Source organism: Aedes aegypti, chromosome 3 (assembly GCF_002204515.2).
Source record: "Aedes aegypti strain LVP_AGWG chromosome 3, AaegL5.0 Primary Assembly, whole genome shotgun sequence".
In the NCBI taxonomy this organism is placed as follows: domain Eukaryota; kingdom Metazoa; phylum Arthropoda; class Insecta; order Diptera; family Culicidae; genus Aedes; species Aedes aegypti.
In genome coordinates, this window is record NC_035109.1 from 113,203,036 (window position 1) to 113,226,282 (window position 23,247).

General features: G+C 41.5%; 1 protein-coding gene across 1 annotated transcript; it reads right to left on the reverse strand.

Moving 5' to 3' along the window:
• Positions 1-1,015: 1,015 nt before the first annotated feature.
• On the reverse strand, positions 1,016-22,977 carry LOC5575417 (DNA replication licensing factor Mcm3). Its single transcript, XM_001661888.2, has 3 exons — positions 22,764-22,977; positions 21,410-22,699; positions 1,016-2,244 (listed from the first exon to the last, which is right to left on the reverse strand). The coding sequence occupies exons 1-3, from the start codon at positions 22,827-22,829 to the stop codon at positions 1,147-1,149; spliced, it is 2,454 nt and encodes an 817-aa protein (XP_001661938.2). The 5' UTR covers positions 22,830-22,977; the 3' UTR covers positions 1,016-1,146.
• Positions 22,978-23,247: the final 270 nt, after the last annotated feature.

A 23,247-nucleotide genomic window follows, 5' to 3' on the forward strand; every position in this document is an offset into this window, starting at 1 on the left:
GTTTTCCTCAATATTATGCGGATTCTATAGCTTATCATAAATCTAACGCCGTACACTTAACAGAATTCAATTAAATTTAGTTATGATTTTTTTATAAGCATTTGAAAATTGACATCCTATGCATTGCCATGTAAAGAAATCGGAGCTTCACGCATAGGGTCAACTGTGGTAATTGCCTCCGTAATCGCGAATACAAGCGTATCTGCAGTGATCGATTTCTCTTCGTCGATTTTCTCTTTGGTTTAGTATACGAAATTTAATCGATTTTCGGAACATTTTACGATTTTGCTTGACGAAGAGCGAAGACTACTTTTATTACAGTCAAACCTCAATGAGTCGATATTTGAAGGGACCATCGACTAATGGAAATAACGAGTAATGGAGCAGAAATGCTAAGGCAAGCTGTTTGACCATCATAGTAATTATGAAATTTTGTTTTTGGTATGGTCCTATTAGTCGCTATCGAGTTATGGAACATCGACTCATGGAGGTAAAACACTGAAAAAAAAACAGTATAAAACAGTCGCCCGGACAAGTAATTCGTTGTAGAGAAAATCGACGAAGAGTAAACGTGAGATTTGTAACTACAATACAGGATTGTCACATCGTAATCCTAATCTTTTTTTAAGGTTCACTATAATATACATATTAATTTTTGGTCAAAACTTTGTTAAAATCTGTATAATTTCTTACAAGGGAAGGTCACGATGGTGTTACACGGGGTTTTCAACCGGAGTATTTATATACAACGAAAAATCTTTCACCCGAAAGGCTTTGGGGTTTTACATATTTCGACATGCAGAATCTAACGAAAATACTCCGGTTGAAAACCACGTGTAACACCATCGTGACCTTCCCTTGTAAGTCTCAATAACCGTCTGAAAACTAAAGTCGATCTATTTTCCTTGTATGTGGTTGACCTATCGACTATTAAAACTGTACCAGGAACCAATTTGGAATCTAGGAAATAACTTATCGTTTATCATTACTGAGCTAATAAACGAAACCAATTAAGTATTAGTACTTGTTGTGTGACTTAAAAATTTGTTTTTATTGAACAATTTTACGATACTTAAGCTAATGATATATTTTAACAGTAAACGTAGTAAGGTACAAAATATATGTAAAGTAAAAAAAATCAAATGCTTAGATCAGGAACACAACGTCATCGTGCATCATAATCTGATTATCGTCGGTCATCCGAGCGATGGCTGCTTTCACTTCACCTGTGGAGAATGCCTCCGCACCACTGTTTTCGTTAATGTGCTTGGTGAGACGGGGCACTGCCATAGATTGCTCCCGAGCTTGACGGAATACTTGTGAAACGCCCTGCTTGAAAATTTTGAATCTGTCCTCGGAGATTTCCACGACTTCTTCGGTTTCCATCGGAACCGTCGAGGGTGTGCTGCCGCTTGTTCCAGGAGCAGAGATGGTTGGTCTCTTGGTAAGATCACCAGCATCCGGTGCCGGTGTCACCAGTTCCTCAGTGTCGGACAATTCTTGATCTTCGGTACGGGTACGCTTCGCACGTCGATTGGCACGTGCGCTTTGAGTTCCTGATGGTGTTTCCTCTTCGTCATCCTCTTCTTGTTCTTCGCCTTCGGAATCGTCTTCGGCACGCTTGCGCTTCTTCTTTTCCTTTTCCAACACCTTCTTGAAATAGGCAAACTGGATCAACTCGATCGCAGCCTGGGCATCTTTTTCAGTAACGGTTCTGGCCATCCGAGCCTTGGCGTGAGCGGTCGATAGACGAATCAAGGTTTCCAGAGTACGAGCCGTAACCGGTTGTGTTCTAGCTACACCAGAATCCATCATATCTTGCGAGCGAAGACGAGAGTATTCATTGGAAATCAATTCACATGCAGCTTCCGTCAATTTGGGCTTTAGGCACTTGGCAATATGAATGTACTTTCGCATGAAATCAACCGACAAAATTTGATCGGTCTTCTTGCGGGTATTTCCGTGCAAAAGAGGATCATATTTTTCGTACATTGGTGTTTCCTTTTCGTCGCGTGTTTCCGGATTGATAGTGGACAACATATCCACAGCGGTACCACCCATTGGAAGGACATCCCCATCTTGCTCCTTCGGATTGCGATAACGGTGCATTCGAACCACGTGATCGGAAATCATTCGATCGTGATCGCTATCGATGACGTCCAACATGACGAACAGCAAATCGAAACGGGACAGCAAAGAATCCTGCAGGCCAATATTTTCCATCGGGGTTTTGTACTGGTCATACTGTAATGAGAATCAGAATATAGTTAGTCTACTTCGAATGAAAACCAATATAGGTACAATACTAGGGCGGGTAATCCGTTATGTGCAAAAGATCAAAGATTTTTCGATTGCATTCGAGGCTACAAACGACTGGGTATAGTTTGGGTGCGATCGGTTTCGTCTACGAAGCAAGGTGTCCTGATAAAGGTATCGTTGAACTTGCAAGACCCTCCGATCTTGTTTTTCCAAAAACGTTAACCTTGGTAGTCAAAAAAAGCTTGCGGCATATAAAAAAAAATCTTCATTGGTAAAAAGTTGAAAAAGGTAGGTTTTTGTATTTTTTATATGGATTCATAGGATAATACATAATAGAGTTACACTAATTTTGAATAATTTCAATGGCTTGACGATCAATTTGACATATCTTTAAAACGAATGATTTTTTTTTTGTCTTTATTTAAGAGGCTTTCAGCCGAACGCTGGTTCACCTCCTAACGAATGAATTATCAGGCGTTTCAAATTAGCATCATTTTCTATGAGCACGCGCACAATATGACCTGTCCACGGCACACATACAGTATTGGACAAAACATTTGCAACTTTTTCGATTTTCAATATAAAATGACCAACTTTGGTAAGCTAGATCTCAGTTATTTATCGATCGATTCAAATGAAACTTTCACAGAGCATCAGATATATCTTGAATTTTGACATATATTTTTGAATATTTTTTCCAATCACGAGTTTATAAGTAATAACGGTTTAACTAAAATGTAAATTTTGACGAAAAATTCAAAACTACTTATCTCAAAATCTGATAGCCCTACACAAAAACTGTCTTCAGCAAACTTGTTCATCTCGTTAAAATCTACAACTTTGCTGAAGATACTATGAAGCTATTCCTTCAATATGTTAAGTTATGTCAATTATAAAAAATCGTCAAAAAATTCACTTTAGTCAAACCGTTACTGCTTTTGAACTTGTGATTGGAAAAATCACTCGAAAATATATGTTAAAATTCAAGTTATGTCTGATGTTCTGCCAAAATTTCATTCAAATCGGTCCATAAATAACTGAGATATAGCCTACCAAAGTTGGTCATTTTGTATGGAAAATCGAAAAAGTTGCAAATGATTTGTCCAATACTGTAGGTCCAGTTTTCTACATAGCTGGCAAAAACCCAATTTTCAAACCTAGTTTCAGTTGAAAAACAAAATCAAACATTCATCTACAACTAAAATATCAAATAGTAAGAAACACATACAAAAATTTCAAAAGAAAATAGTTTTGATACATGTTTTGACCCTAAATATGTAGGTATACATGTTCAAAAACCTTAATTTTTGCTTTAAAGCTCAAGTTTTTCATCTTCTTCAAAACATACGCCATTCTAGTTTTCAGCATAAGTTTTTCTGGCCGGTAACATTTTCACATAGATTTAACTTTCCCTGATGCAAATTTATTTTCGTCTGTCGTATGCCCATAAAAATAACAGCTATTATTTTTGTAAGTACGTAAAATAGTAAAAGAATGGCTTTTTCATATCATGCAAATCGCTCACCGCTACTCCCCGCGGAGATATTTTGAACAGGCTTGATAATGCTCCTCAACATCATTAGAGTTCAGTGAAATACTCTAGAGCAGCGTGCTGCATTTGCTTCTTTGCGAGGGAGCGAAAAAATGCTTAGCTGAGAGGAAACGAAAAATGAGAGAGGAAGATGCAGCGCAAAACACAACAGAGTAAAATTCCATCAAAAAAGGGTGCTCTCACAACTCCCCGAGGACTGTTTGTTCGAGCGGCAGACTCAAGAGTTCTTTTAAAGTGTGAGCAAAGGTGAGCATCGCAACAAGAGAGAGAGAGTACCTGAAAAAATCCTCGCATTTTTTTGCACTCTCACTCGAATCGCTTGCGGATCTGTGTTGAAAATTTTGAGTTCAGATTTTTCTCCTCAGAAAAACGGCAAAATCGCCTTTTCTTTGCCTCGCAGATGAATTTCTATCAAGCCTGGAGAAGAATGCTCTTGCCTAGGTTTGCCTAAACATTCGTTTTGTAAAAAATAAGAGCCTCAAAATGTATGGAAAACCGCAATTTTGGTAAAATTTTGTTCTATGAAAACCAAAAAAATGTGAATATGCCCAAAACAGGCTTTGCAAAACTTGGCAAATATTGAGAATGCGTAATTTGTGCCATGAATTTTGAATCTGGACCAGTGTGGGCAGTATACCGAATTTTGTATAATCAATCAATTAAACTGTTCATTTCAGAGTTTAATATTGTAGCATAGGTATTGGAATAACATTATAAGCTTATTAGAACAATCACACATCCTACTTGGTGATCCAACAGTGTAACAACTATTGATAAACAATCAAATTTTGTTTTACGATTTCAGTAAATTAGACAATTTCCAGCAACTTTTGTACAAGCAGCGTGCTGCTTTTGTCTCTTTGCGAGGGAGTTAAAAAATGCTAAGCAGAGAGGCAACGAAAAATGAGCGAGGAAGATGCAGCACAACCCACAAGAGAGTAAAATTCCATCAAAAAAGGGTGCTCTCACAACTCTCCGAGGACTGTCTTGTTCGGGCGGCAAACTCAACACGCTAAGCCTGCTCAACGCAGCCCATGTGTTAAAACTACACAGAATGAGGCAAACAATGCAGGACTCTCTGGCTGAGTGAAAATTCTGTGTAAGTCGCACTCATGCTATGTGTAACCGATGTGTTGGCCATTGGCTGTGCGCCGATCGATGGAAATGGAACTGTCAGTCATCTCCCGCGCGGCAGCAAACAGTTGGCCGTTGGTAAGATGGGGAGTTTTCAGGGATTTTTTTCAGAGAAAAGCCGCAGATGGTCGAAAATGAGAAAGTTTTTTCCCCATTTGCTTCCGCTTCGGCTATTCGAATGAAAAAAATCTCTGAAAAACTTTAAAATCGGAATGTTTTCAGAAGCAAAACAAACATGGAAGCGAATTCCGCATTCCAAGCGTTCCTCCTCTGTGCGCATTTCACTCATTCGGTTTGTTTACCACCGTTTGCACAAAACTGTGTACAGCCCCCTTTGCACAGAATCTGTGCTGCATTAAGAGAGGCCGATTTTGTGTACTCGGCACTCATGAGCGGATGAAGTTTAGCGTGAAGAGTTCTTTTGAAGTGTGAGTAAAGGTGTGCTAGCGTTATTTTTCGATTTACGAATATTTGTTCTTAGCTATGCAGCTAAATATAAAAAGAGTGATAAAACTATTTTTTTAACATAAAATTGCTTCAGACACTATTCATACACGTGTTCCAGTAGTAGACGTTCGGGAATGATACAAGGAATTCTAAACCAAATGCACAAAGAGTAAAGAGCACAACCCCAAACTCCAATGACAATCCAACTGGACAGCCGACCCAAGAGAAATCTGAGGAGGCCTCTAGTAGCATCCCACAATCAACTCCCACCATACAGGCTAGCTTGTCTTCCTCTGATGGAAAAGATGCATGTTTGACCTCACTTCCTGGCCCAAGCGGTGTCACCTCAATGGCTCCCAATAAGGGCAGTGGAAATGTCAAAAATGTAAAATTGACCACAGGGGATAAGCCAGCAGGCCTAGGTAAGGGAAAGGACAAAAACCAAAATCTAAGAAATCCCCCAAATTCAAAAGTTGATGATCCGCAACATCCAAAGAAGGACGGCAAACGTCCGGAAAATGCGGAACGCCTCAGCAATGATTAAAATCCTCCAAGTGAATCTCCATCATGCTCAGTGCGCAACAGATGTGCTTTGCAAGAGGTTCACAAAAGAACACCTTTGCGTGGCACTGATTCAAGAGCCATGGGTCAACAAAACTCGAATACAAGGTATTCAACTAAACTCGTGTAGGTTGGTATATGATGACAGCCAGCTCTCTCCCAGAGCAGCTATTCTAATACGCAATGATAAATTACAGAATTCATCAAAAGGGGCATCGTGGCGGTCAGGATGGAGGTTTCTACTGCTAGGGGCAGTACGGAGATCATTATGGTTTCGGCGTATTTCCCTGGCGACGCAGAAGACATTCCTCCTCCAGAGATGGCTGCTCTTGTCTCTTACAGTCAAAAACACAACATCCCCTTCGTCATCGGTTGTGACGCCAATGCTCATCACCTTGTATGGGGAAGTACAAACACAAATATCAGAGGTGAGCATCTTTTGCAGTTTCTTTCCTCCAAAAATATTGACATATGCAATGTCGGTGATAAGCCTACATTTGAAAACATCTTACGACAAAAAGTCCTTGATCTGACTTTATGCAGTCAATCCATCTCGGATAAAATAAAAAAACTGTCATGTTTCTAATGAAATATCTATGTCAGACCATAAACATATAGTCTTCGAGTGGGAAGGGGGTCTAATGATTCAAAAGTCGTTTAAAGATCCCAAGAAAACTGATTGGGAAACCTACTCAGCTATTCTCCGTTCTGAAGACTATATAAAAGAGCCGAATATTCAGACTATTATACAGTTACCGTTAAGTCACCAGTCAACGTGCGGCCTCCATTCACCGTGCACATATACAAATTCCTACAGAATATTCATACAATTCTCACAAATTATATTTTTGCCAGCAAAATAAGATAAAACTGATGAAATGAAGTAGTTTATGTCACAAAGCATTTTGAAAAACCTAGTTTATGTTATCAAAATCATATGAATTCTGTTTGATAATGATGTTTTTCAACACTCTTAGTAGAAACGCCAAAAATTCAGATTATTCATTTTAACGTTAGATTACGAAATTTTCAAAATTTCAACAAGTTTTCACTGTGGATACTATTAGTAAAATGTATTTCATTGTATAACCAATGAGATTTTATGCAAATCAGATTTTTTTATTGTGTTTCAGTCGAAACCTAAATGCACGGTGAAGGGACCCTTTTCAATATATATGGTTCCTATTACCGTGCATTAGTGTAAAAGCCATGAAATTATTCGGTAATATTAGATTTATTGTTTTGTCGTGATTAAACTACTTCATATTTGGTTTTGATTGAATATGGAATTGTTTGGACAATACAGTCAAATCTCCTATAACGATTTTATTGGAAAAATAATAATTTTGCCAAGTTTTAAACTTTTTATGGTTTTTATTGTATATGAAGATTTGAATACTCTTAAAAATGAGTGCGCACAGTACTAGCAACATAGTTGATCCATTAACAACGTTTCTTCAAGATATGAAATAAAATCAGGACGAAAACTATACGCACGGTGAATGGTGCAGTAGTGTGCACGGTGGTGACATAGAACGGTACGAGGCGACCTTAACATGCCATTTTCAAACATAATTTTTAAGTAATTTTTTGTTATGCATCACTAGTTTTAGATTTTTCACTGAATTATGATATAATTGCACGCTACGTAGTGGTATTCCAGTACGCTTAAAATTATTTGGAAAAGTTATATATTTTTTTGAAGTGCAAATTTGTCTTAAATGTACGGTGAATGGTAGCTTGACGGTAGAAGCAGCTTCGGATTCTATTAAAAACAAAATTCTAAATGCTTATCAAGAGAGCTGTCCGATCAAAACAGTTAGTTCGAACAGAGATGTTCCATGGTGGAACTTCAACCTTGATAAACTCAGAAAAACTGCTCGGAAGGAATTCAACCGAGCCAAACGCACTTCTGATTGGAGTCTATACCGAAAGGCTCTGACAGAGTATAACAAAGAAATGAGACGAGCAAAACGGAAATCATGGGTTCTCATGTGTGAAAGCATTGAGAAAACTCCCGTAGCTGCTCGACTTCATAAAACTCTTTCGAAGGATCACTCCAATGGTTTGGGAAGTCTTCAAAGGACTGACGGTTCACTCACTGTGGAACCTCGTGAAACACTGAGTGAAATGCTAAGAGTTCGCTTTCCTGATTCAATCCCACAAACGAGTCTAAATGCTGAAGGTGCCAGACTTGACGTCTCAGTTCCACACGGGTTCCTATCAGGGGACTCAGGAGCAAAAAGGGACGCAATAAAGGTTGCCAAAGAAGCTTTTACTCGCGATAGGGTTGTTAGGGCAGTGAGATCTTTCGAGCCATTCAAATCTGCTGGCATGGATGGAATCTTCCCAGCGCTTATCCAAAAAGAGGAAGAGACACTGATTCCACACATGGTAGAGATTTTTAAGGCAAGTTTAGTTCTGGGACACATTCCAAATGATTGGCGTCAAGTTCGAGTTGTTTTTATTCCAAAAGCAGGAAAAAAGGACAAAACCAACCCTAAAGCATTCCGACCGATAAGCCTATCCTCGGTAATGCTTAAAATCATGGAGAAGGTATTATGCCAGTATATAGATTCTAAATTTATAAAAACTATGCCTCTTTCTAAATCCCAATTTGCTTATCAAAGCGGAAAATCAACGGTCTCAGCACTGCACACGCTAGTGAACAAGATCGAGAAAACCTTTAATGCAAAAGAAATCGCTCTTATAGCATTTCTTGATATTGAGGGCGCGTTCGATAACGCTTCTTATTCGTCTATAGGTTCGGCAATGTTGAGGAGAAACTTCGACCCATGCATTGCAACCTGGGTACATGCTATGCTAGCAAATCGACAGATCTCATCTGAGCTGAGTGATTTGCGCATTACTGTAATGGCTACAAGGCGATGCCCTCAAGGGGGAGTACTATCTCCCTTATTGTGGTCATTAGTGGTGGACGAACTGCTAGATAGCTTAGAAAGAAGGGGTTTTGAAGTTGTTGGATACGCAGATGACGTAGTCATTATTGTACGTGGCAAATTTGACAGCGTTATTTCATCAAGGATGCAAATTGCTCTCAATCACACACTCTCCTGGTGTCAAAAAGAGAAACTAGGAATAAACCCTTCAAAAACAACAATTGTACCGTTCACAAAAAAACGAAAGGTACAACTCCACCCTCTTTTCTTGAACCAAATACAATTAGTTTACTCAAATGAGATCAAGTATCTTGGCATCACACTTGACGCAAAACTAAATTGGAACACCCATCTTCAAACAATCATAAATAAAGATCTCGAATTTTCGATAAATCCTATTGTTGAAAAATGTAGTGACTGGATGGAAAAAGTGGTAAACTATGACTCGCCATTCACGGTGGTCTTTCCTTCTCGTGAGGAATGGGAAGGAGGTGGACCCACCATTTCACCAGGAACTATTAAATTCTACACAGATGGTTCAAAAATGAATAAGCTGACAGGGTCTGGAGTATACGGACCGAAAACCAAAATCTCTGTCTCTCTTGGACAGTGGCCTACAGTATTTCAAGCAGAAGTCTATGCAATCAAGGAATGTGCGCAGCTGTGTCTGAAAAGAAATTACAGACATGCCACCATCTGTATTTTCTCTGATAGTCAAGCAGCGCTTCAATCTTTGAAGGCTTTCACTTGCAACTCAAAACTTGTGTGGGAATGCATTCTTGCACTGAAATCCCTAGTTGAACACAATCGAGTTAAACTATATTGGATCCCAGGACATACGGGTCTAGAGGGTAACGAAATTGCCGATCAGCTAGCAAGGCATGGATCAACCAATATGTTCATTGGTCCAGAGCCATTCCTTGGCATTTCAAACTCTGCACTAAACACGGATTTGAACAACTGGTTGTTCGGTCAAATTCAATCAAATTGGAATACAGTTTCCAATGCGAATCAGTCCAAAAGGTTCGTAACAATAAACACAACACAAACACAAAAACTTATAGGTCTCAACAAAAGGGATCTCAGAACATACATCGGTCTAATAACTGGTCACTGCCCAAGCAGATACCACTTATACAAGATCGGTGTCGTCCAAAACACAAATTGCCGTTTCTGTGACGAGACGGACGAAACCTCACAACACCTTCTCTGCTCTTGCAGTGCACACATCCATCGTAGGTTCAAAATATTTGGCAAGCACTACTTACAGCCAGCTGATATTTGGAACGCAACCCCCAGGGAGGTGGTTAGCTTTATTAGGCTGATCACGCCAGATTAAGGGAACTACAACACTACAACCTAGGACTTCTGCCCATCAATGGCAGATGGTTCAAAGTTCAGTCAAATGCGCAAAGTATTCCGGAGGCACATTTGCTACTGGAAAACATTGTGTACATAGAGTAATAGGGTATATCACAATAGTCCTAAAAAATGGACGCAGTAATCCCACACCCGACAGAAAAAAAAAAAACCAAATGGTAAATGTTTACATAGGTTAACATTTTTCCCTCGGAACAGCAATTAATATCTCTCGAATGAAGCATAAAGATCATCTCTGCGACCTTCCTTCATTTTTATACATCCATTTTAAAAACTGCTTCCATCCGTTAATCCACTACTGGAACACAACGACGACTACTGGTGCAAGGGAGTAATTTTTTTGCGTAAATTTAATGATTTATATGACTTTTTGATATAATAAAAAGCTGAAATTCGGCAAGTCGGCTAAACTAGAGGCGATTTATCCACCAAAAATAGTACAAGTCGTTTTAATCGAAAAATGTACGTTTTATTCCATAGTCCAATCTACTGGTGCATTACAACCATTGGTACCGGCAACCCTACTGTTATTATAAATATGTTTATACAATAAACATAATTCTTTTAAATATCTTGAGAACTGAAACTTGATGGAGGTTCAAAATTGTGACCTGAAAACACGAGAAAGATTTAATTTACAAAATTAATACTCTACAAGTTGTTTCTATAACTAATAAGTGATAATACGAATATCATACGATTTTTATTTTACGAAATTGTAGCAACAATTTTTTTATAAAAACTTTTATTTAATAGGTACATATGCGGGGTGACTTGCAACACTTTATTTCTAAGAATTTAGAGTTTTGTAAAAGTTAAAAACTTTTGTGTTAGGTCTACTTTATAATCAAAAGAGTAATAATTCATCAATCAACTACAAACACTCGTTAAAAATATTATTCAGTTAAGATATTGGACCTTGATGATTTAACGCCTCTGTTTCCCACACAAAAATAGCTTAATTATTTTCTTACAAAAAGGTATTCAAAATGCTCTTGTACTGGTTCGAATGCTTTAAATACATGAATGACAATACTTAATAAGTGTGACTAATAAAAAAATATCAACATTTTGTTGAAAAAAAAAACTAAATTAGCATTAAGTGTCGCAAGTCACCCCGCACAAGGACATTTAAAAAATTAACTTTTTGATGTGTAAGGGCAGGAAAAAATCTCGCAGCAGCGTTAGTTTGGCGCAGCTCAAAGCTGAAAAGATCGTAGTTTTATTTAAATCCATTTAAGTAAAGTATGTTCCCTTACATTTGGTATTGCCTACCGGCTTAGAACTCTACCCGATGACGCTTCTGGGCTGTGGCTTCTAATCCCTATTTTAAAGAACAATTCACTTAATTATTGTAATCGTAAGTAGAACAGTACTCATACCTTTCGCCACTAAATTGATGATTAGATTAGAGCGATTAAGACTGGTTTAGTATGTATTGCGTAATTTCCGTATCTGTAGATTACAAGCCTAGTGTAACATAAGGGGATTCATGATAATGACTCGTGACGTTTTCAAAGAATTCTTACCGATATACTTTAGTTAATGAATTCACAATGATAGTAAATGTAGCCGACAAGTTAACAATGCCGTAAATAACTAGAATTTCAGAGCAAAGAATTAATAGGATAGCAAATAATATTCGACACTTTCAATAAAGTCTACGATCGTGATTTCACTTTCGCAGTTTCAACAATAGCTATTGTTCCCCTAACAGTCCCCGTTGTGCGTCCCACGCTCGATTGGATTCTGCACAACATCTGAACCCGTGCTGCCAGAACATCCCCCGCCCCGTGGATCGAGGGGAGGGTCTTCCGTTGATCCACCCAACTCCATCACCGCCAACTTCACGACAGGCCGCTTCAGCCTACCAGACGCCGTTCGCACAATCGCTTGTCGCACTCTTCCATCGTTACCGCAGATGACTGCATCCACGATGCCTCTGGTCCAGGATCTTCGTTTGCCTTCTGCCACGTAAACCATGTCACCAACCTTCAGAGATCTCATTTCATCTAACCACTTGCTTCTTCTATTGATTGCTGGGAAATATTCCTTTGACCACCGCTTCCAGGCGACTTCCGCTAGTTGTTGTGAGCGTAAAAAACTGCTGCGAAGTGTCTGTCCCAGATCTACTGGTGGTTCCAGCGGTTCATGAGCGCCAGACGAACAACCAAAGATAAAATGGTTAGGCGTTAAAGCCTCTGGATTATCCAAGTCTTGTGGCATATAAGTAAGAGGCCGTGAATTGATCAATCCTTCCACTTCGACCAACGTAGTCCACAAGATTTCGTCAGTGAGTTTTCGTCCATCGTCCAACATTGTCATGGCTTCTTTAACACTCCGCACCATGCGCTCCCACACTCCGCCCATATGGGGAGCGGAGGGGGGATTGAACGACCATTTGGTCCTGGCATCAGTGAATGTACCGGCGCACTCTAGATCTATCTGCATCTGCAACTCACGACTGGCACCGACAAAATTAGTCCCGTTGTCTGTGAAGATTTGAACGGGAGATCCGCGTCTGCGTGTGAATCTTCGGATCGCCATTATGCACGATTCGCTAGAGAGATCGTACGAAACCTCTAAGTGCACAGCTCGTATGACAAGACACGTGAATACGGCCACGTACCGTTTCTCCTTGCGTCGACCGATGCTCACTTCCAGCGGTCCCATGTAGTCTATACCGACGTAACTGAAGGGTCGCACGTTCGGTGTCAATCGTTGCTCGGGCAGGGGAGCCATTCTAGGAGGACGAGGTTTACACTTATTTACCTTGCAAAACTGGCAATTACGCGAGGTACTGTCTACGGCTGTTCGTAGATGTGAAATCTGAAACCGTTGACGAACTTCATTTACTACGGTTTCTTTGTTCGCATGACCGTAACGACGATGATACTCGTCTAGGAGGAGGCGTGTGATGTCACTATCTTTGGGGAGAATTATCGGGCATCTTGTGTCGAAATCAGCATAAGCGGCATCGACGGTTCGCCCTTCCATTCGTATGATTCCGAGTTCATCGGCGAATGGCGAAAATCTATACAGAGGGCTGTTTCTCTCCACAGCTATCCATTTTTCGATCGGTTGATTCCGGTTCTTCAGCAGAGTTCGTACTTCGTCGGGATAGTGCTCGCCCTGCACCATTCTCCAGAGAAACTGCTCTGCCCGTAGAAACTCCTCTTGTTTCAATGGTACAATAGAGGCGTTCAGCGAACACTTCAGCAACTTCTCCTGCTTCTTCGTCGCCCGAATGGTTTCTATCGGGCTGCTTGAGATGCGTAAACGACAGTGGCCAATAAATCGGTAAACGTATGCCACAGTTCGCAATAGCACACTCCACTTTGAAAATCTACGAACATCTAGCATTCTACCGGGTAGAAAGATATGAGCGAGAAGGTAGCTTGAACGCAGTTCTTCGGCAGTGTTCGTCTTCACACGCTGACGCGGCCACATCTCTTCGGAGTTGTACAAAAACGCTGGACCTCTGAACCATCTACTGTTACAGTCAGGCTCGGTGTCGCGCACCCATTTCGTCAAGCAATCAGCTACGTTGTCTTTTGACGGTACCCATCGCCAACATTCCGTTTCGGTCAAAGACAGAATTTCCCCGATACGATGAGCGACGAACTGCTTATAACGCCTGTGGTCCGAGCGAATCCATGAAAGAACGGTCGAAGAATCGGTCCACAAATAAACTTCGTGAGGTTGTAAGGAGTGATTTGTTTGAACGGTGTGAAGCAATTTCGCACCTAACACAGCTGCCTCTAATTCCAACCGCGGGATCGACAAATGTTTAAGAGGAGCAACTTTACTCTTTGCCATAACTAGTGAGCACTGCACTCGTCCGGAACCGTCTACAGTGCGGAAATACACCGCGGCACCATAGCAAATTTCGCTGGCATCGGTAAAAACGTGACATTGCAGCATAGAGTGGGGAAGACGATTGGCTTCGATGAAATAGTAGCGTGGAATGCTCAGCTTGCTTATAGCGGGCAGCAACTCCACCCATCTGGTCCATTTCTCAAACTCTTCATCTCTCATTTTCTCGTCCCATTGGACCCCACTTCTCCATAGATCTTGGATCAAAGCACGTCCGTGGATCAGATACGGTGCTAATAATCCAAGAGGATCAAACAGGCTCATTATGATTTTTAGGGCAATGCGCTTCGTTGGGCGTAGTTCTCCTAATGTGTAGGGTAGCAACTGTTCCCCCAAATCCGTTGAAAATGTCAGTGTGTCCGATTTCGGGTGCCATAACATTCCCAAAACTCGTTCCCATCTCGCTTCAGTTGTAGACTGCAGAGGACGCGGTTCGACAGTGGCACTCTCTCCGAGCTTCTTCAACACTTCTTCACAATTGCTTACCCAATTTCTCATTTCAAACCCTCCACGGGCTTGGATGGTTTTTACTTGTACAGCCAGCGTAGCCGCTTTTTCGGGAGTATCGGCGCTGTCATAATAATCGTCCATATAGGTCTTATTTTTAATCGCTGTCGCTGCCAATGGAAATTCATCTGCCCACTTATCCGCGTTCACTCGCAACACATGTTGAGCGACGCACGGTGAGCATGTGGCGCCGAACATCGCTACATCTGCGATGTACACTTCTGGGGGTTGTCGTGGATCGAAGCGAAACAAGAAGCACTGGAAATATTTGTCCGCAGTTCTCATCCGAAGCTGTAAAAACATTTCTCGGATGTCACCCCCAAATCCGATGCGCTTTTCACGGAATTTGCAGATCACCGATGGAAGGGACACTAGTAGGTCGGGGCCCTTTAATAACTGAGAGTTAAGGGAAATTCCATTGACTTGCGCCTTTCCGTCCCACACGAGCCTCTTCTTCTGTTTCTTTGGATGCGTCACCAAACCCAACGGTAGGTACCACACTTGCCTTCTGTTGATCTCTCTCAACTCTTCTTCGGTGGCTTTGTGAACGTAGCCCTTCTGTATGTAGTCAACAATTTGTTGATTTACATTTTCTCGCAGATCGGAATCCTTAGCTAATTGAGCCTCAAAACTTTTTAACCGCTTCATTGCCATGGGAAGGCTATCGGGAAGATCGATGTCGTCGGCTTTCCAAAGCAGAGCGGTCTCGTATCTCCCGTCGACAAATTTGGTGTTTTCTAGCAATTCGCGGGCGCGTTTTTCGTCGTCTGATTCGAGAAAGGGAATTGCTGCAATCATCTTGTCCTCCATGATGAACTGCTGCCGAACTAGATCGTTCAGTTCCTTGTCCGCGCCACAGTTGCACTCGTGTAGGTTCACGAATCCTTTCCTCGGTTGTACGTTTGCTTCCGGACCATAAACTGACCAGCCAAGGAGCGATTTCACCGCAATGGGTTCTCCTGGTTGGCCGATGCAACTATCCAGTGGTGCAAACAGACTAAGATTTTCCAATCCAAGGAGAATCCTGGGGACAGCCTCGGTATATGACAATACAGGGAGGTTTCGAAGGTGTGGGAACCTCTCGGACAGATCGTCGATGGCCAAGCTCTGACTCGGAAGATTTAGTTCTCCCACAGTGTGCGCATTTTTCAAAACGTAACGCTGGAGCTGTCCTCTTGCGGAAATTTCAAAATCCACTCTTTTAGAACTGTCCTCGTTCCTTTTCACGCTTGACGTCCATCTTAGTTCCAACGGTTCTGGAACGCCAGTTGCTCCAAGCTGCCGCGCTAAACTTGATTCGATTAGCGTCAAGGAGGAGCCTTCGTCTAAGTTCCCATTGAACAGCGTAACCGGAATGATCCTAAACAGGACCGATCTTTGCGATCGCTCATGGGCGTTGCATTCCGAGGCTCGAAATTGTCGCTGACGCTGCTCTTGCACTGGACCACGCCCTGAACTATGGAGTAGGGGGTGATGACGATCGCGGCAATTTCCTACGTTGCATCGGATTCTTGAACGGCATCTCCATTGACCGTGGTCAAATAAACAAATCTCACACAATTTATAACGATCGACGGCCTTAAGGCGAGCTTGTAGATCCAGTTGCTGGAAGCGTTCACAGTTCCGTACGCGATGATCGGTTTTACCGCATATCGGACAAGGTTGTCTTTCCTCCCTGTGGTTTTGTACTTCGGCAGCATCTTCGTCCCTTCTCTTTTGGCTTATCCTTTTCGGTTTTTGTAACCGGGGTCTTCTGCTGGATTGGCGACGTGACTTCGCTAGCGTCATACACTAGTTCTTCCATGAATGCTCCGAAGTGTTTGAGAGTAGGTTCCGCGTACGCTCGCTTGAATCTCGCCCACTCGAGCTTTATTGACGCAGGTAGCTTTTCCACTAGCTCACCAAGTAGCGTGGGATTGGACAGGTGGCCTTTGAGGTTCGCGGCCTCTAAATGGTCGCACAGCTGTTGTACCGTTAACCCAAAGTTGATCAACGATTCCAAACGTTCTGGTTTCGGCGCTTCGGCACGCCGCACTTTATCTAGCAAATTCTTCACTAGGAGCTCAGGTCTTCCGTACAATCGCCGCAACGTTTCCATTATCGCATTCACGCTCTGGGGAAACATCAGTTTTGTAACGACGGCATCTCGCGCTGGGCCTCTCAGACACTCTCGCAGACGAATGATGTTTTCAACGTCTGAAAAGCCACACGCGACGTTGGCTGTCTCAAAGCTGTGGACGAAAATCGGCCACTCTTCAGGGTCGCCCGAGAATACGGGTAGCTTCTTAGGCCAGATCTGTCTCGCAGCTATCTGTTCACTATTTGGCCCCGCTCCGTGTGAAACAGGTTGCAATCCTATCGCCGCACTTTCCAGCTCATGCAACGACGGCGACTGGCTAGCATTTGATCTACTTGCATCATAGGGACGTCTGAAACGATTACCGTCGGACTGGTTATGGCCGATAGCCATAGCGTCACGGTGGGCCCGGAGATTCGGAACTATTTCTGGATTGCCCAGAACTTCTTGCTGTCTCCGATCCACTTCCAATTCCAACGGACGCTGATGGTGATTCGGCCCTGCCAAATGGTTCGCCAAATTAGGCCACTCCGAATACTGCGACACACTTTTGTCTTCCTGCTTGCTCAGTTCATGCTGGCTTTTCAACCAGGCACTTGTCCTATCTTTCCTACTGAGCACGCTCGATTTGCGACTGCTATCATCGTCGGCTATCTGTTCCTCCAGCTCGAATTTCTCCCGCAAATATTTCTCCTGCATAGCAAGCTCCTTGGCCTTGATAGCGTGCTCCTGTTCCTTCAACTGCCTCTCTTTCTCCAGACGGATCCGCTCTTCTTCCAATCGCTCCCGTTCTTCCTTTAACTTCTGTTCCTCCAAACGTCGCTCGTCTTCCAATCGCTGCAATGCTAATTGCGCTCGAGCTCTGGCGGTAGAAGTGCTGGATTTGGAAGATCGCATCTCCCCATGGGTCGATTTCTCAACAGCAAGAACTTCTGGATGTTTCTTTGGAGTAGTGTTGTCGCTAGCCGCAAGATTGGGAACGACCAAGGTTCTCGATTTTTCGGAGTTCTTCGATTTCTCCGAGGTCTTTTTCTGGCTGGCATTATTTGACTTCGGATTCTCACTCGATGCAGCACCGAGGACAGTCAAGCTCGCCGGCTGTTTCTTACCTCCTTTCTTTTTCGCTCCGGTAACTTCTGGATGCATTTCGGGTGGGCACTTACAACATCTCCACGATCGTTGTTGGACTCCCGGTGACACTTTAGCACAAGTGTAGTGGTACCATACACTGCACCCGTCGCATGCCACCATGCCTACGTCGGCGGAATTCGGCTTATCACAAGCACCGCAATCGTGGGCATCGCTTTCTGCTCGCATCACGGCGTCAAATCTTTGAGTTTGTAAGGGCAGGAAAAAATCTCGCAGCAGCGTTAGTTTGGCGCAGCTCAAAGCTGAAAAGATCGTAGTTTTATTTAAATCCATTTAACTAAAGTATTTTCCCTTACATTTGGTATTGCCTACCGGCTTAGAACTCTACCCGATGACGCTTCTGGGCTGTGGCTTCTAATCCCTATTTTAAAGAACAATTCACTTAATTATTGTAATCGTAAGTAGAACAGTACTCATACCTTTCGCCACTAAATTGATGATTAGATTAGAGCGATTAAGACTGGTTTAGTATGTATTGCGTAATTTCCGTATCTGTAGATTACAAGCCTAGTGTAACATAAGGGGATTCATGATAATGACTCGTGACGTTTTCAAAGAATTCTTACCGATATACTTTAGTTAATGAATTCACAATGATAGTAAATGTAGCCGACAAGTTAACAATGCCGTAAATAACTAGAATTTCAGAGCAAAAGATTAATAGGATAGCAAATAATATTCGACACTTTCAATAAAGTCTACGATCGTGATTTCACTTTCGCAGTTTCAACAATAGCTATTGTTCCCCTAACAGTCCCCGTTGTGCGTCCCACGCTCGATTGGATTCTGCACAACATCTGAACCCGTGCTGCCAGAACAGATGACTTTTGATATGACAAAATAATTCGATTCAATCTTCTATCATCCCATTCTGTAGGCGGGTCGGCCATTCAAAGTTCTACAAGGAATTTAAATTTTTAGATGACGTTTAGATCATGGTTTTGGTAGATTGAAGTTGAAAAGTGTTGCAAGTCACCCCGTTTGACGGTACCATCGAAGTTTTTCAAATTACTTATATATAAATCTGATATAAGTAAAAAAATTTACCATGTTTTACAACACAAGGCTGATAGCGACTGATCGTCTTAAAATTGTAACTTAAGGGACCAAACGGAAGCAAAAAAGAGACCAAACAGGATCCCGGATACCGAAGTTTCAATTAAAATTTCTAAATTCATTTAAAATTCAGGGTATTTTTAAAAGTCTTCATTCCTTGTGTAGGTATTTTATCATAATTTGTTTCCAGGAAATTAATTCATCAGAAATTTAATTAAGCATTCAGCCAAAATTTCCTTCAAATATGTTTCCGAAAAATTCTTCAGGAATTTATTCAGTGAATCTTGTATTGGCTTCCCAAGGAATTCCTCACAGAATTTCAAGAAACCTTCGCGAATTAAACATGTCATTTTTCTAGGGTATATTTAAGAGAATACTTCAAAAATTCGACCAGAAATTTCTCCGATTTTTATACTCATTGTTAAAGAAATTTAGAGGTGTATTCCATGAGTTCACCCAGTGTTTCATCCAACGATATCCCTAGGATATCTTCCAAAAATGTCGCTCAGGATTCCATTAAAATTTCAACCTGGAATTTCCCTGATGATACCCCCAGAAGCTACTCCAGAGATTATTTCAGTATTTTTTATAGAAATTCTTAGATAAATTTTTCAAGAAAGTTCTCAATGAATTTATTGAGGAATTCTTCCACTTTTTTCCTAAAGGAATTGAGAAGGAAATATTTCAGAAATTAGGCCGAACTAATCATATTCTTAACTATACTTTAGTGATAATTGTATCATGGTTCCAATTAAAATGGGGTTCAGAAAATACATAGTTAATAACAACTGAGTGTCTCAAATATAGGAACTTAAGGTACCTTGAAAAGAAACTGACCGAACAAGAACGAAAAACAGACCAAGCGGGAATTAAACAGCGATTGACCAAAGACACACAGGCCTACACAAATTTTGAAACTTGCATATGTACAAAAGACCACGAGAGGAGAGGAGGGTTTCTGGAAATCATATGATTCATATTACTGCATGCATTAAAAAAAATCCTATAAGATAATAATAATCAGAATGCAATTCCGGTATATTCCGGTAAGTTTCGTTCAGGTATTACTCCGAAGATCACCTCAGGAGTTCATTTGTTGATTCTCAAGGAATTCCTCCATAATTATGTCCAACATACTTCCGAGAAGTCAAACTGTTTTTTTTTTTTTTCAAGATAATTCCAGACTCTTTTTTCCTGATTTTGTTTCAGAAATTACACCAAATATTGGTTTACAAATTTCTCAAGAAAATCCTAAGTTTTCATGGAATTGACCCAGTAATTTTCCATTGATTTCGCTAGTACTTCATCCAATGTTTCCTCTTCAAGAATACAACATTAATTCTCGCTGAATTTTTCTAAAAGAACGTCTCTTTGTTGACTTTGTCTTTCATCAATATCTAAGCCGCATTTACATCTTCCATTTTGCTTTTTATGCGAATCGCTAGCCAATGATATTGTCTTTCCAAATGAAAAACCAAAAGCTTCAGTATTGCACTACCATAAACAAATGAGAATCACTGATTGATACTTAGGTAGTTTAAAAAAGTTCAACGAGAATACTCCAGAGATTCCGCCAAAGATTGTTTACGATTCCCTCCATAATTGGCGTTCAGAATTTCTTTGAGCTTTCAACTACCAATTTCTCTAAGGAAACGAAACCACTCCAGAGATTCATCCTAAGATTTCTCCAGGAAGTCCTTCAGAAATTATTTGCAAAATTCCTCAAGGTAGTGCTCAAAGAATTTAGCCACAAATGGGTTCAAGATAATGTTCAAGGAAATTTAACTATTTTTACAAATTAATTAGAGCACCCGGAAGATATTTCCAAAACAAATCTTAATCTCTGATGAAACTTTAGTAGAAATTCCATCTCTGAAAAAACTCGTAAATTCCCGAGCAAGTCTTGGTGAATTTTAAAGATAAATTACTATTGAAATTATTAAAAAAAAATCAATTCAATTTCTAGACAATATTTTGTAGAATTCTCAGAAGAAGATCTTTGAAAACATCGTACGAAATCCCAGAAAAAAAATGTGTAAGGATGATCGGAATGCTAGCATTTACTGGTGTGAAAAAAAAAATAAATTAAATTTTGTAGAATCCATGGAAAATTTACATGAGAAATCACTCTAGAAATGTTTGGAATAACTGCATAAGTACCTAATTCGTGCATGAAATGTTGGAGAAACCTAATGAGAAATTTCTGATCGGTTTCTTGAAAAAAAACCCTGAGAAGAATAAATAAAAGATTGCATCATATGGAACCGACAAAACGGGGTAGGAACTCACTCCTTGAGGAATTCCTGCAGGTTTTGCTAGAAAAAAATCTTTAACGAATTTACTAAAAATAAAACCTGAAAAAAAAACTTTGAGGGCTATCTTGGACGAATCGTAGACGAAACTGAACACGCCCAAATTTTGTCCAGTTGTTTCGGACCTCAAATGGAATCGAAAAAAAACTTTGATCCGAAAAAACTAGACACATTACCGCACCCTAAAAACAATTCTCACCCTTCCGTAGACAGGATTGGCCGCAGCCAAAACCGAGCATCTGGCATTGAGAGCGGCATGAATTCCCGCCTTGGAAATCGTCACTCGACCCTGTTCCATAACTTCGTGGATGGCCGTCCTATCGATGTCACTCATCTTGTCGAATTCATCGATGCACACCACACCTCGATCGGCCAGAACCATAGCACCGGCCTCCAAGCGACGTTCGCCCGTTTCCTGGTCCGTTGTAACGGCCGCGGTCAAACCAACACCACTGGAACCTCGACCTGTAGTAGTGATGGCACGTGGAGCCGTGTTAAGCACATAGCGCAACAGCTGAGACTTTGCCACACTAGGATCTCCAATCAGGAGCACATTGATGTCTCCTCGAAGGCGAGTTCCATTGGCCAGGTTTTTCTCAATTCCTCCGAGCAGAAGGCAGAGAATGGCTTTCTTGACGTATTCGTGGCCGTGGATGGAAGGAGCCAAGCTTTTCGAAAGAACGTCGAAGATATCGTGGTGCTTTGCCAACTTCTTGCACAGGTTGATTTCCTCCCGCGTCACGTTCAGAGTACTTTCCTTGTTCAACTGGGAGATATTGTTGGCGATCAGGATCGTCCGGAAGGTACCCGTTGTGTATCCTCCCTGTTTGCCTGGCAAGCAACGATAATTACCCACGATCTGGACACGATCACCTGGCTTGCAGCGGTCCACCAAATCATCGTCACAAATAACATCCACTGATCGCGGCAATTGTCCCGCTGGGGCCTTCTCTGGCATTTCCTGTATGCTTAAAGTCTGATGATCCTTATACACGGACAACCCGAATTCCGTTTCCAGGATATTGCCATCGTCATCTTTGGAGGGATAAACCGCACTTGAAGGCACAGCATCAAACGATGTCAAATCCGTATAGCGACGTTCCATAACTTTCTTGGTAGCTGGGCAGTAATGGACACTCTTGACCACCTTCGGCCGGATCAGGGAGACCTTCGTAACGATGCCTTCGACGCAAACCAAATTTCCCAAGAATCTGGAAGTCAACGATCTCGGTGTAACGTGCTTATTTCCGAAGCTGCCCTCAAATGCAACGAAGAAATCCTCGTGCGTTTTGGCATAGCTGGGGTCCACGGTGGACACGTATTCTTTGAGGGCACGTGAGAATGCCAACTGCTCATCAAAAGCACTGTTCAGCAAAGCTTGGGCACGGGCAGGATTCTTTCGGCGAAGGTCATTTACATTCACAACCAAGCGTTTGGCATTGTCCGTGACCATTTTACGGACGTGTGCCGTGTAGGTTCCTTGATCCTCCTAGAAAAGAAACCCGATCCAATTTGAGCAACTAAATCCAATGTTGGAATATAACATCGCTTACCTCATCATCCAGAAAGTCCAAATATTCCCGCTGAACATCACGAATTCGCTGATCTTCGTCCGCCATGGTTCAACAGCACAAGTAACACGAATTTTAGAGATAAATTAACTTAAATATTCCACAATTTTAACTAAAATAAAACCTCGAAATGCTAAGCACGATAGTTCGTCCACCAGCACTGAAACCTTATGCATGGAATGGCTTCCATCGGTGGCGCAAAACAACAGAAAGCGCGCGAAAATTGCGAGATTGACGTTCGAGTCCGACTTTACGGCAGGCCAACTAACAGGGTGGCCCACATGGCAAAACTTGCAATCCATACACGGAGAGACGAAACAACTCCCAGCTGAGATAAAAGTACCTAAAGGGAACATTCACAAATTTCATAACGCTGAAGGGGGTGGGTGGGTGTCTTCGTGATGTTACAGCTCATACAAAATTTGTAGAGTATCCATACAAAATGCATTACGAAGGGGTGGGTGGG